General features: G+C 34.3%; 2 protein-coding genes and 1 long non-coding RNA gene across 4 annotated transcripts; 2 read left to right on the top strand and 1 right to left on the bottom strand.

Annotated features, from left to right (window-relative positions):
- The first annotated feature begins 2463 nt into the window (after window positions 1-2463).
- LOC111917585 (protein SCAR2) lies at window positions 2464-7576 on the top strand. Its single transcript, XM_023913251.3, has 10 exons — window positions 2464-2850; window positions 3788-3951; window positions 4126-4249; window positions 4395-4524; window positions 4607-4668; window positions 4796-5742; window positions 5878-6815; window positions 6897-6974; window positions 7066-7170; window positions 7262-7576. Exons 1-10 carry the CDS (start codon window positions 2696-2698, stop codon window positions 7316-7318), a joined length of 2760 nt encoding a protein of 919 aa, XP_023769019.1. The 5' UTR covers window positions 2464-2695; the 3' UTR covers window positions 7319-7576.
- On the bottom strand, window positions 3873-5046 carry LOC122195303 (uncharacterized). Of its 2 annotated transcripts, none has more exons than XR_006185538.2 (3): window positions 4908-5046; window positions 4186-4288; window positions 3873-4007 (listed from the first exon to the last, which is right to left on the bottom strand). It is a non-coding gene; the product is annotated as an uncharacterized LOC122195303 (long non-coding RNA). The 2 variants fall into 2 exon arrangements; XR_008225425.1 differs by having other exon boundaries at window positions 4186-4295; window positions 4908-5033.
- A 2487-nt stretch (window positions 7577-10063) lies between the features above and the next one.
- Window positions 10064-12280, top strand: LOC111917584 (putative pentatricopeptide repeat-containing protein At3g08820). Its single transcript, XM_023913250.2, has one exon. The coding sequence runs from the start codon at window positions 10151-10153 to the stop codon at window positions 12185-12187; it is 2037 nt and encodes a 678-aa protein (XP_023769018.1). The 5' UTR covers window positions 10064-10150; the 3' UTR covers window positions 12188-12280.
- The last annotated feature ends 342 nt before the right edge of the window (window positions 12281-12622 follow it).

Raw genomic sequence — 12622 nt, 5'->3', positions numbered from 1 at the left:
GTTTCAAGTTTACGGTGAGAATATACAGATATGTGGGGTCTATTAATTTTTTTAAATATATAAAAAATAAATACATAAATAATAAAATTAATTAAAAAATAAATTAATAAGGGCATAATAGTCTTTTTAGGTAAGACAGAGACCAAACGCGCAACAAAAATAAACAGTATGGATCATCCAAGTTAAATTTCTTAAATGTGGTTTGAGGTTTATGGTGATGAGATACGAATATGTGGGGTCTATTAATTTTTTTTAAATATATAAAAAAATAAATACATAAATAAGAAAATTAATTAAAAAATAAATTAATAAGGGTACAATAGTCTTTTTAGGTAAGACAAGGACCAAAGGTTTAACAAAAATAAATAGTAGGAACCATCCGAGTTAAAAAAAAATAAGTTAGGTACCAAAAACACAAATTCTCCCAAACCATAAGGACCATTTGTGTAATTTATTTTTTACTTTTCGTTTTGTTCATATTTGGGTAACTATTTTTTTTTTGTACACATCTAGGTAACGAACTTGTTGAAAATGTTCACATGTAGGATTTAACCTGCTATAGCAAGTCATAATGGTCATATGTGAACACTTCTAACAAGTTTGTTACTTAGATGTGTACAAAAATAAGATAGTTACCTAGATGTGAAAATAGCGAAAAGTTAATTACCTTAATAAATTATTTTCCCTTTTTGTTATGTAATGCTTATGTACCGACAAACATTTTCTTATATGAGTTTATGTTTTTTCTTTGAGTGTGGTTTATGGTATGGTATGTATTATGTTTGTGTTTCTTGTAGTGAAATCATGAAATAGTTGATGAAATGCTTATTATTAAGGACAAAACTTGAAATTAAACTACTAAGATATCTTATAAACGTTGTATGTTCACGACGGAACTTAAACCATCGACCTTAAAAAGAGATGGCATCATCTGATATCGCTAGGCCAGAAGACATTTGTTGTGTGCTTGCTTAGTACACATGTACTTTGATCCAACTTTGCCGATCATCACATTACAAATTGAAAATAAAACAACTTATATCCATAAATGATGTTCTTATCATTACTTAGTTGAAACTTGTATATTATATTTTCATACCAATTTAGTGATCAATGTACCATTTAAAATTTAAAATAAACACGAAGATCCCATTTTATTTTCACATCATGACCAACAAAACAAACAATTAAAGCAAAAAAAAAAAAAAGCACACAGACACACACCATATCTAGTAAGTCATCTTTGGTGTAATCGCAACAAAATAATACCCACCCACACACTTCTTATGAAACTTCGGTCTTTGATCATATGCAATAACATAGTTGTTTTTAGCTTTTAAGGAATTCATAGAACAAATTCGTTCTCCTGAGATGACATCCATTTCCCATGAACATATTGGTAGATCTAGCTAACTAAAGAATCCACATTCAGTATATATAGAAATAAGTAAGTAGAAAGTTAGCAACTAAAGAAAATAACAACCATTAACTATTACCACTTAGTAGATAATTCTTCTAAGATTATTGGATGTCCAAGATGTGATACATTTTTAAATGAGAGGATTTATTAGGAGCATGAGTAGACATTCTCTCTAAGATTATTGGATGACCAAGATGTTTGTATCACACAAGATCAATCACATCTAAAAAACCATTTTCAAATGAGAGGATTTATGTTCAATGAAGCTTGTAGATAGAGAGTAAAACTCAATTTTCACTCTTTTTAAAATGCATTGATGTAAAGTCGATAGGTGAAAAAGACATAAATACCTACATATGACTTATACATGAGGGGAGTTAACGTGAGCATGTAGACAGTCTTTTATGTGCAGGATTAACAAGAAATGATAGTTTGGGTTATAGACCAAGATTGTCAAATTTCACTTATGTATAGTGAAGATATTATAACTTATAATTCCTAAACCTCAGGACCAACACATATAATTTACTCTAGAATTAATATAAAAATGAAACTTAATTGTATAAATATGAGTTTAATTCTATTTAAGGAGGTTTATTTGTTTTGCCATTGAATTACACATAAAAAAAAGATTTAGGATATGTTTGTCAAAACTAATTGAAAGTTAGAAGCTATAACTATAGCTTTTATAGGTATAGAAATATTCAAAAAAAAAATTATAAGCTTTTAAAATATACAAATAACTTAAAAATAAAAAAAATATATATATAAAACTTGTCAAAGCTTTCAAAAAGCTATTTGAATTAGCTTTTGATAATAATTTCTTATTTAAAATAAATTCTTTAAAATTTATAGTTTTTTTCTTTATTTCGTATTATTTATTAAAAATAAAAACAAAAGCTTCAAAAGTTGGTTGCGAAATGCCAATCAAATCTTCAAATACCGCACCAAAATCAAGATACGATGGGGCCATATACGCTAATACTCAAAAGTTGAAGGACTCGGAAAGGAAGATGCTGCACCATTGAGTAATGAATACAGTTTCTTTCTTCACCAATTCGCTCTCTCTTTCTGTCTCTCAGCTGTATATTCATTCAACACCCTCCACTCCACTTTCTCTAATTCTCTCTCTAGAAATTCTTTTTGGATTTAAACATTTTTAACGACTAATCATTGGGATGCAGTGTAAGAATTGAGCAATATAATGATATATACATGTATGTGCGCAGATAGAGATCGAGATTGTGCGAAGCTCATTTCTGGAAATCTGAAGAAATGCCGATAGATAGATATCAGATAAGAAATGTGTACAGTTTGGCTGATCAAGAGCTCTATAAAGCAGCAGATAAAGATGATCCCGAAGCTTTGCTTGAAGGTGTTGCCATGGCCGGTCTCGTTGGCGTTCTCCGTCAGCTCGGTGACCTAGCAGAGTCAGTACTTGCTTTCCTCCTCCTCTTCGTTTATTATTACATTTGTTAGTATGACATTGTTTAGGTATTGAAATTCGGATTATAGCGCAATTATCTCGAAATTAGAATTTAGAACTCATTTTGCCTCCAATTCCGAGGGGTTGATATGTTCTCCAAATCCACGGGTGGCAATTGAGTTTGAAGATGAACTAAATGCGCTTCAATAATAATTCGAAATCACGAATTCTGTTAATTCAAATGCTAATTAAGTTTGTGATATCGATCTCATGCCTTGACATTTGAGCTAACTAGCGAACCAATGATCAACTACAATTTGAGCATAGGATTGTTGCCTTGGAGGTTGAAATTCTGCTAATCTATCGAAACAAATCAACTTCTGATATAATTTCTCAACTTCAGGATTTCACGTATGTAAGTGTTTAGTCATGGGATCTACCTCAAGGATTGATAACTAAGTTAGGATGTGTGTGTGTGTATGTGTGTGTGTTTCAGGATTCAGTATCTTTTAAGAATGAGAACGATGAGAGACATTTGGTGATTGACATGCTGTTTTGATGTAGAAATGCATTCAGACACTCCCTTATTGGAATTAAAATCAAGTAATAGTTTAATGGATGCTTGTATGTTGCTTAACTGAATCAACATTTAGGTTTTATGGAGGTTGGGGATTCAAGATTGATTGGTAGCAACTTCACCATGAATGATAATGAGTATCTTTTGTTTCATAACTTCACATTTTAAAAGCATGTACAATGGAAACCCTAACTAAATGATGAGTCAACAATCATTTGCACTCCCAATTACATATCACAGTAGTTATTGATATTCCATAAATAACTGCAATTTAAAGCTTTTAAAATAGAATTATATCTTTTGATGTAATGTAATTTGATATTATGCTACAAGTCTAACAAAAAGCTTGCATCCAATTCTGAAGATTTGCTGCTGAGATTTTCCAAGAGTTGCATGAAGAAGTGACAGCAACTGCTGCGAGAGGCCATGGTCTACTTGTACGTGCTCAGCAGCTTGAGTTGGAAATCCCTTCAATTCAAAGGTCATTTATGTCCCAAACATGCCATTCAGCATTTTTCACCAATTCAGGTGCCACATCACATATTCTTCTTCTTCTTCTTCTTCTTCTTCTTCTGCTGCTGCTGCTGCTGTTTTTAATATGATCTTTTAGGATTTTTCTGTATCTTTTTAATTCAACACAAATGAAAAAAAGGCTATACTTCACATGACTAATTCCATTGAGGATCTCTATTAATGCTACAGGTGTTGATTGGCATCCTAATCTGAAAACAACTCCCAATCTTATCACAACTGGAGATTTACCTCGATTTGTCATGAATTCTTATGAAGAATGTCGTGGGCCACCCCGATTATTTCTTCTAGACAAGTATGCCCTTATCTCCCCTTGTATAATTTCACATGCCTCCTAAAAGCTATCAATGGTTAATTGCAAGAAATACCAATTTATTTAATTTATTTGTCTTGCATTTAGCCCATTTTTCAAATTTACAAACTTACGTGGCTTTCAATAGATTTGATGTTGGTGGAGATGGAGTATGCTTAAAACGTTACACTGATCCCTCATTTTATAAAGTGGAAGTATCATTGAATGAAATTGAAAATGCTGAAATTCAAAGGGATAAAAAGATTCGCAAAAACAAGGTGAGTTTAATATTACCTTTAAATTATAATTACATTGAATAAAAAAAAAGTTCATCAATCATTTTAAACTTTATTAAATCAGAAGAAAGGATCACAATGTAAAGTAGGAGGAACTCCAGAGATTTCACCAAATTCCAAGGCCAAGTAAGAAACATATTTTAATATTTTAATATGATATTCATTTTTCACCCGTATCCATTTATCTAATTTTACTACTTAAAAATTATTATTATTAATTTATTATTACTTATTTCTTGGTTCAATACCGCAGACTACATCAATTGTTCATGGAGGATCGCATGCAAAATAGCACAACCGAATATACACATCGTGTGAAACTAAAAAAAAGACCAAACAAATCTCCATTCGATTCAGAAACTTACATTAACAAATTATTAAAATCTCCATCATCCAAGGGTAAAATCGTCCATCCACTACCTTTTCATCCATCAATCATCCCAGTGCCTTTCGATTCCCCTAATCAAATATTCAAGGATACAATTGGCTCACCTTTTAATTTGGCAACACCAAGTAGAAGTTCATCTGTATCTTCGAGTGCTGAGAACACCGGTTGCCGGATTCCGGCAGATAATCTCGCCGGAAAAGTAATCGACCGGAAAATCTCCGATCTTACAAATTCAGGATCACCGGACGTCAATGAAGAAATCAAAACGGATGGTGTTCAAAATGGTTATCGGTCTGATGACGTGGCAAGTGAGATGGATAATTACGTCGATGCCCTTGGAACAATGGAGTCTGGACTCCAATTTCAATTTTCCGATTCTCAATCGACGCGATCTACCGAAATCCTGTTTCATCCACGGGGCCCACTCGAGAAGACTCCCCGAACCTCATATGATATGAATGAAGGGGTAGTTTTGGAAGAAGATGAAAATCTTAAAAATGAAGAAAATCAAACAGACTTTCATTCGCCAGCTGGCAGTCTATTGTCGTTTCAATTTTTCGGGAATTTTGAGGGTGAGGTTGAGCATGAGCATGAGCATCCTAATGACGGCTCTAGTCCTATGATTCATCCTCCCAACATCTTGGAAACAGCCGACAAAATCAACGAAGATAATCATAATCATAGTACAAAGGATGATTCCGTAGTTGAAGAGACTTTAGATAGTTGTGAGAAATTTTCTTTACCTGAAGAGAAGTTAAATGAAATAGGAGATGATGAACCTAAAGTATCATCTTTTATTGAAGATGAAAAAGGTATTATTATTATTATTATTTTTATTAATAAGAAGAAAATATATCACAGAAGTACTATGCTATTTCTTGCAATGATCCCCAATTATCATCATGATTATTATTATTAATATATTATTATTATTATGATTGGATCAGAATTAAAAGAGAGAGAAACAGGATTAGTTAACTCAGAGACTACCCCTGATGATGTTGATAGAAATGACGATAAAGCCCTTTCGACGCTTGAAGATGATACAAAATCGGAGGGGAGAGAGGAAGACTCTGTTGACCCCAAAATGGAAAAGAATGTTGTCGTTCTTCTCCCACTTGATGTCAATACGAACGAAAATAATGCTAGAAATGACGAAAACGCCCTTCCCACTCTTGAAGATGATACACCTTTAGAAGGGAAAGGAGAAGAAGACTCTGTTGACTTGGAGGAAATGAAAAATATTCCTCCTGATCTTGACGAAGATGATGTTGATAGAAATGACGATAATGCCCTTTCAACTCATTCTCTTCTAGAAGAAACCAATGAAAATGGAGAAAAAACAGTTGTTGTTTTGAATGATATAGGCTCTCAACCTATGACTGTAACTGAAAAACCACCTATGTTGGAATTACCACCATCAGAAATGGAAGATAAGGAGGACCCACAGTTACTTTTTGCATCCGCAGGCTCTCAATTCTCATCCCAATCAGATTCTCCCTCTCATGACATTGACCAGTTTGACCAAGTCAACCACCAATTACCTCCGGTCAAACTGGAAGATACACCACCACTGCCGCCACTTCCACCCATGCAATGGCGGATGAGAAAGCTTGAAAGCCCTATGTTGACTCCAACAGATGGTGGTCAACTTAAAGTCAATGAGATTAAAAACACGGAAATCGAAAATGAGAAATTTGAAAATGAGGGTAGTTTACACGCACAAGATCATGACAAAAAATCAGCATCAACAGAAGTGAAATTTTCAGAAATTTTGGCGCCAAAAGAAGCAGTAGATGAAATTCCAAATAATATTCGGCCTACGAAAATTCAACGACCCCGTAATCCTCTCATTGATGCTGTTGCTACTCATGACAAAAGCAAAGTAAAGCCCTGATTAATTTAGTGTTAATTAAACAGATATTTTAATTAATTTATTTATTTTATGTTGTTGCCATGTAAACAGTTGAGGAAGGTTCTTGCGATGAGTCAGATAACAAAGGGACAGGAAAATGACAAACTACTGGAACAGATACGGACAAAGGTAATGATAATTACAAACACTTGCCAAGGGCATTTACGTCTTTTCACATTAGACAGTTAATTTAATATTGATTTTTCTTTAATTATATTAGTCCTACAACTTGAAACCGCCGGCTCAAACTAGGCCAAACATTCAAGGCCCCACCACCAATGTTAGAATTGCTGCAATTTTAGAAAAAGCAAATGCAATTCGCCAGGTATTATGTTATAATAACATTCTACTTTTAATTTTTATTTCTTATTATAATACACAAATCAATGAAAGTATTATGTTATTTTTTTTAATAGGCATTTGCTGGAAGTGATGATGATGATGATGACAGCGATAGTTGGAGTGACTCATGAGTCATGAGTCATGATATAATGCAATTGTAGTTAATAGTAATACCATCATTTTTTTACCACAATAAATAGGAGTTTGTGGTAATTGGGACATTTGATTTTACTGTTTTGTCCTTTTGAGAGATGCCATGCCACACTCGATCATATTCAAATATACATGTACATGTACAATTGATGAAATGTTTGAGGTCGTAGATTTTATTAGGTGTATCCGGACATTTTGGACAATATGATAATATGTTGAATAGTTGTGGATTTAAAGGCAAATTTTATACGAAAATATAATTTTTAGGGTTCTGAGTTTTAATTACTTTATGTTTGCTTGGATGACGACATTTATGTCTTTTGTATGTATATAAAAAAAATGAGGTAGAGTTCCTTTCACTTTGTTACAAGCAAAATTGTAATTTTTGTCTCATTACCATTTTGGTGCATTTGAGTATTATTTTGGTGCATTTGAGTATTATACATATTTATAAAATTTAGACAAAACTGCAAAAATGGTCCCTGTGGTATGCATTTTTTTGGGGTTTTAGTCCAAACCACGATCTTTTTAGATTGGTGGTCCTTTTGAGCTAGTTCTGTTGCGTTTTTTGTCCATCGGTAAACTGAAATGACTTTAATACCCTTGGGTATTTATTTTCTATTTTTAAATTCATTTTTAAAAATTTAATTATTATTTATTCATTTTAACTCTCTCTCTCTCTCTCTCTCTCTCTCTCTCTCTCTCTCTCTCTCTCTCTCTCCAAAGAAGAAGAAGAAAGGTGACCTTTACCAGCGATGGCAACCCTCCTCCCCTTCCCTTTAATTTCATCAACTCCGGCTACCAAACACCTCATGTCCGTCGCAACTACTGTTGCTCTGCTTCCCTGCGTTTTTGATTACCGAAGAAGAGAAAAAGGACCCACAAGGGTTGTCGAAAAGGGGCAATAATCTTCTGGTGGCTAAGCCCTCCTCACAACTGATTAAACACCACCGCAATCACCCTGTATGACAGTTGCACCATCGAAGGTTGGAGTACCGAGAGAAGCAGCTCACCGGAAGAACCGACTGCTCTTCCTTCTTCCACCAATTGCAGTCACCCTCTCACTATTTGTTGTCGTTCTATTATGCTTCCCCTTTTGGACCATCGATTACGAACAAATAGACCAAGAAGGAGCTTGTCGGAGCTTCTTATCCTTTTTCTCCTCTATTCGCTCACTATTTACTGTCGTTTCACTTTCTGAAAACCTAATTTTGACAATTACGATGCACATGGCTTGATATAAACATATCTGAGACTTGTTGAATCCATCGATCGTGAGTCTCACAGAGTTGATTTCTTCACCTACGGCTTGATATGAACATATCTGAGAAGGTTTTCAGATGACGACAAAGATGGATATGTTTAATCAGATTCTTCGAAGACTTGATTTCATCATTGAAGAATGGCAAAAAGAAATTGACATCGAGAATCAGAGTGGATTTTGGGGGTGAAGACACCATTGAAGCATTATCTGTTAGTGAGGTGAATTGTGGGGGATGGTGAGACGAAGGTGATGATTAAGAGAGAGAGAGAGAGAGAGAGAGAGAGAGAGAGAGAGAGAGAGAGAGAGAGAGAGAGAGAGAGAGAGAGAGAGACCCTTTTTATTTTTTTAATTATTAAAATAAATAAATTAGTATTAGAATTTAAAATAAATGAAAAAAAAATGGAAAATAAATATCCCAAGGGTATTAAAGTCATTTTACTATTCAGAGGGACCAAAAACACAATAAAACTAGCTCAAAATGACCATCAATCCAAAAAAGTCATGATTTAGACTAAAACCCCAAAAAAATGCATACCATTGGGACCATTTTTGCAATTTTGTCTAAAATTTATTGATAGTAGAATAGTTTGTTAACATTAATAAAGTTTATTGTATTTTGATTGTATAAAAACATTTTTTTTAGTTTTTTAATTTCATTTTAATATCATATAAGCTAATAAACACTTTTAAACAAAATTGTTTTGAATAAATATTCTCAAACGTCCCAAAAAAGAGATTCTAAAACATGTGAATTTATTAAAATACATCGTGATGTTTTTATTACTAATTTATGCAAAGTATTCCAAAACCAATCAATTAGGGCTGCAAACGAGCCGAGCCGAGCTCGAGCCTGATCAGGCTCGGGCTCGACTCGTTTAACTATTTATAGGCTCGAGCTCGAGCTCGACTCGTTCGAGCCTTATGGTACAAAGCTCGAGATCGGCTCGTTAAGAATTGTATGGGCTCGGGCTCGGTTTGGGCTCGGCTCGTATACGGTATACTCTAATTTTCTAAAATGATATTTATTAAATTATTATTTATTTTAATATATAAAAATAAAAATAATTTTTTTATTACATATATGTAGGCTCGTGTAAGCTCGCGAGCCTAATCGAGCCAAGTAACAGAGGCTCGAGCTCGAGCTCGTTTAATAATCAAGCCTAATATTAAGCTCGAGCTCGGCTCGGGCTCGTTTAAAATCGATCTCGAGTCGAGCTTTTAACGATTCGATCTCGAATAGCTCAGGAGTAGTTTGGCTCGTTTGCACCACTACAATCAATTTTTGTGTGCCTAAGTTGTCCTAAGAAATCTATTTTATTGTATGGATTAATATCATATCGATAAAACTGCATAGAAATTTTATTTTATTAATAATAGTTTTATTTCTTTACATAAATTATAAAAAAAATAATAATAAATAAACAAACACACAGACACACACCTAGGTCCTAGGGTAAACTTCTTCTCTTCAAACTGAAAGAAAGCATACAAAGTATCAATTGCTTAGTTTTTCCATGGTGGTGGGGTGGCGGGAAAAGCCATAGTTATGAACGTTTCTATTGATATCAAGGCACGTCTTATTCAAGCTATCACCTCCTTCAATCAGGTCAAACACGTCCATGCTCGCATCCTACGATTAGATCTCCTCCATGACAATTACCTCCTCAACACCCTCCTAAAGTCCAGTTTCAATCTCAACGACGACACAAATTATTCTCGACTCCTTTTCAACCAAATCCAAGAACCCAACGATTACGTCTGGAACACACTCATCCATGGCCTTGTTTCCCGTGATCACTTCAAAGAATCCATCAAATGCTTTTACTCCATGCGTCAAAATGGTTTCTTACCCCATTACTTCACTTTCCCTTTAGTCTTGAAAGCATGCACCAGGGTTTTGGATTTGAGATTGGGTGTGGAGCTGCACACGATCATGGTGAAAGCGGGTTACGATTATGATGCCTTTGTTAAAACCGGTTTGGTTTGTTTCTATGCAAAGTGTGGGCGTTTGGATGATGCATGCAAGGTGCTCGATGAAATGCCTGAAAAAAATCCCGTTTCATGGACTGCGATTATTAGTGGGTATATCGAGGAAAGAAGGTTCACAGAAGCCCTAGATGTATTCAAAAGATTATTATCCATGAATTTGAGACCTGATAGTTTTACCCTAGTCAAGATTTTGTCAGCTTGTTCACAATTAGGCGATTTGAAAAACATAGAATGGTTAGATGAATGCATAACCACACTTAAAATAACCAAGAACATCTTCTTGGGTACTGCATTAGTGGACACTTATGCAAAATGTGGAAGCATGGAGAAAGCTCATGCTACATTTGACCAAATGCTCGAAAAAGATGCAGTCACTTGGGGTGCAATGATCCAAGGCTATGCTTCAAATGGCAAACCAAAAGAAGCCCTAGACATCTTTTACAAAATGAAAAACAATAACCTAAAACCCGATTGCTACACAATAGTTGGAGTTCTTTCCGCTTGTTCAAGCTTAGGAGCTCTTGAATTAGGCGAATGGGCACGTGGGTTAATCGATAAAAACATGTTTTTACACAACCCCATTGTAGGCACAGCCCTAATTGACATGTATGCAAAATGTGGTAAAATGAATAGTGCTTTGAAAGTCTTCAAAGAAATGAAAGAAAAAGATGTTATTGTATGGAATGCTGCAATATCGGGTCTTGGAATGAGTGGTCAACCCAAGGTTATATCAAGTCTTTTTGGTCAAATGTACAAATTAGGGGTCCACCCAGATGGAAAAACCTTCATTGGTGTACTTTGTGGGTGTACACACGCGGGTCTTGTTGATGATGGGAGACGATTCTTTTATGATATGAAATCTTTCTTTTCTTTAGATCATGAAATTGAACATTACGGATGCATGGTTGATCTTCTTGGAAGATCCGGTTTACTAAACGAAGCTCATGATTTGATCAAAAGTATGCCAATGGAGCCTAACGCAATTGTTTGGGGAGCTTTATTGAGTGGATGTAGGTTACATAAAGATACCGAATTAGCTGAACATGTTTTGAAAAAGTTGATTGAATTAGAGCCTTTGAATTCAGGAAACTATGTGCTTTTGTCCAATATCTTTTCGGCTAATCACAAATGGGAAGAATCTTTGAATATAAGATCACAAATGAGAGAAAAAGGGATTCGGAAGATTCCCGGATGTTGTTGGATAGAAGTAGATGGTGTAGTTCATGAGTTTCGTGTTGGGGATACTTCTCATCCGATTTCAGAAAGAATTTATGGTCAACTTAGTGAGTTGAATAGAGAAGGGAAGCAAATGGGGTATGTTGAAAGGACAGAATTTGTGTTGTTTGATGTTGAAGATGAGGAAAAAGAGCATTTTTTGGGGTGTCATAGTGAGAAATTGGCAATTGCGTTTGGTTTGATTAGTACAAAACCGGGTGAAGTGATTCGGGTAGTGAAAAATATGCGCGTTTGTGGTGATTGCCATGTGGCGATTAAGTTATATTCGAAAATTACGGGTAGGGAGATAGTTTTACGTGATAATAGTCGGTTTCATTCTTTTATAGATGGGTCGTGTTCGTGTGGAGATTATTGGTGATGTATGGATTGATTGGTGGTTTTTAGAATTTATAATTTGCATACTTTTGTTTATAGTATTTTTAATCATTCAATTATGTTTGGTTTTCATAAATATTTACTACTCCATTTGTAAATTTATAATAGTATGCAACTCCATTTTTTTGTAAATTTATATATAAATCAATGCACTTTACAACAACAAATAAAGAAATATAGTTGAAAAAATAATACATTAGTACCATGTAGGTTTAGAACCTCCGATCTTCACTTAATACACATGCCTTGTTTGTTCATTTAATTCGTGAACATTTGGTAATTAGTTCATCGGCTTATGTTAGTTGATGTCAACTTGAGGCATGTGATTTGCATTATGTAACAACCTTATTTATTGTTTTCATGATGATCAAACAAGAACTCAAATTATATTGTTTACAATTTATTGATGAAGAGGCAC

Source organism: Lactuca sativa, chromosome 8 (genome assembly GCF_002870075.4).
Source record: "Lactuca sativa cultivar Salinas chromosome 8, Lsat_Salinas_v11, whole genome shotgun sequence".
NCBI classification, from domain to species: domain Eukaryota; kingdom Viridiplantae; phylum Streptophyta; class Magnoliopsida; order Asterales; family Asteraceae; genus Lactuca; species Lactuca sativa.
The sequence above is the reverse complement of the archived record's forward strand: the minus strand, read 5'-3'. Positions and strand labels throughout refer to the sequence as shown.

Bases quoted from the DNA above. Each gene is read 5' to 3' on its own strand.
- LOC111917585 (XM_023913251.3), top strand. From the start codon at position 2,696: ATGCCGATAGATAGATATCAGATAAGAAATGTGTACAGTTTGGCTGAT. The intron at 4,250-4,394 runs GTATGCCCTTAT...GGCTTTCAATAG, and splicing joins CGATTATTTCTTCTAGACAA to ATTTGATGTTGGTGGAGATG. The intron at 6,975-7,065 runs GTAATGATAATT...TAATTATATTAG, and splicing joins TGGAACAGATACGGACAAAG to TCCTACAACTTGAAACCGCC.
- LOC111917584 (XM_023913250.2), top strand. From the start codon at position 10,151: ATGAACGTTTCTATTGATATCAAGGCACGTCTTATTCAAGCTATCACC.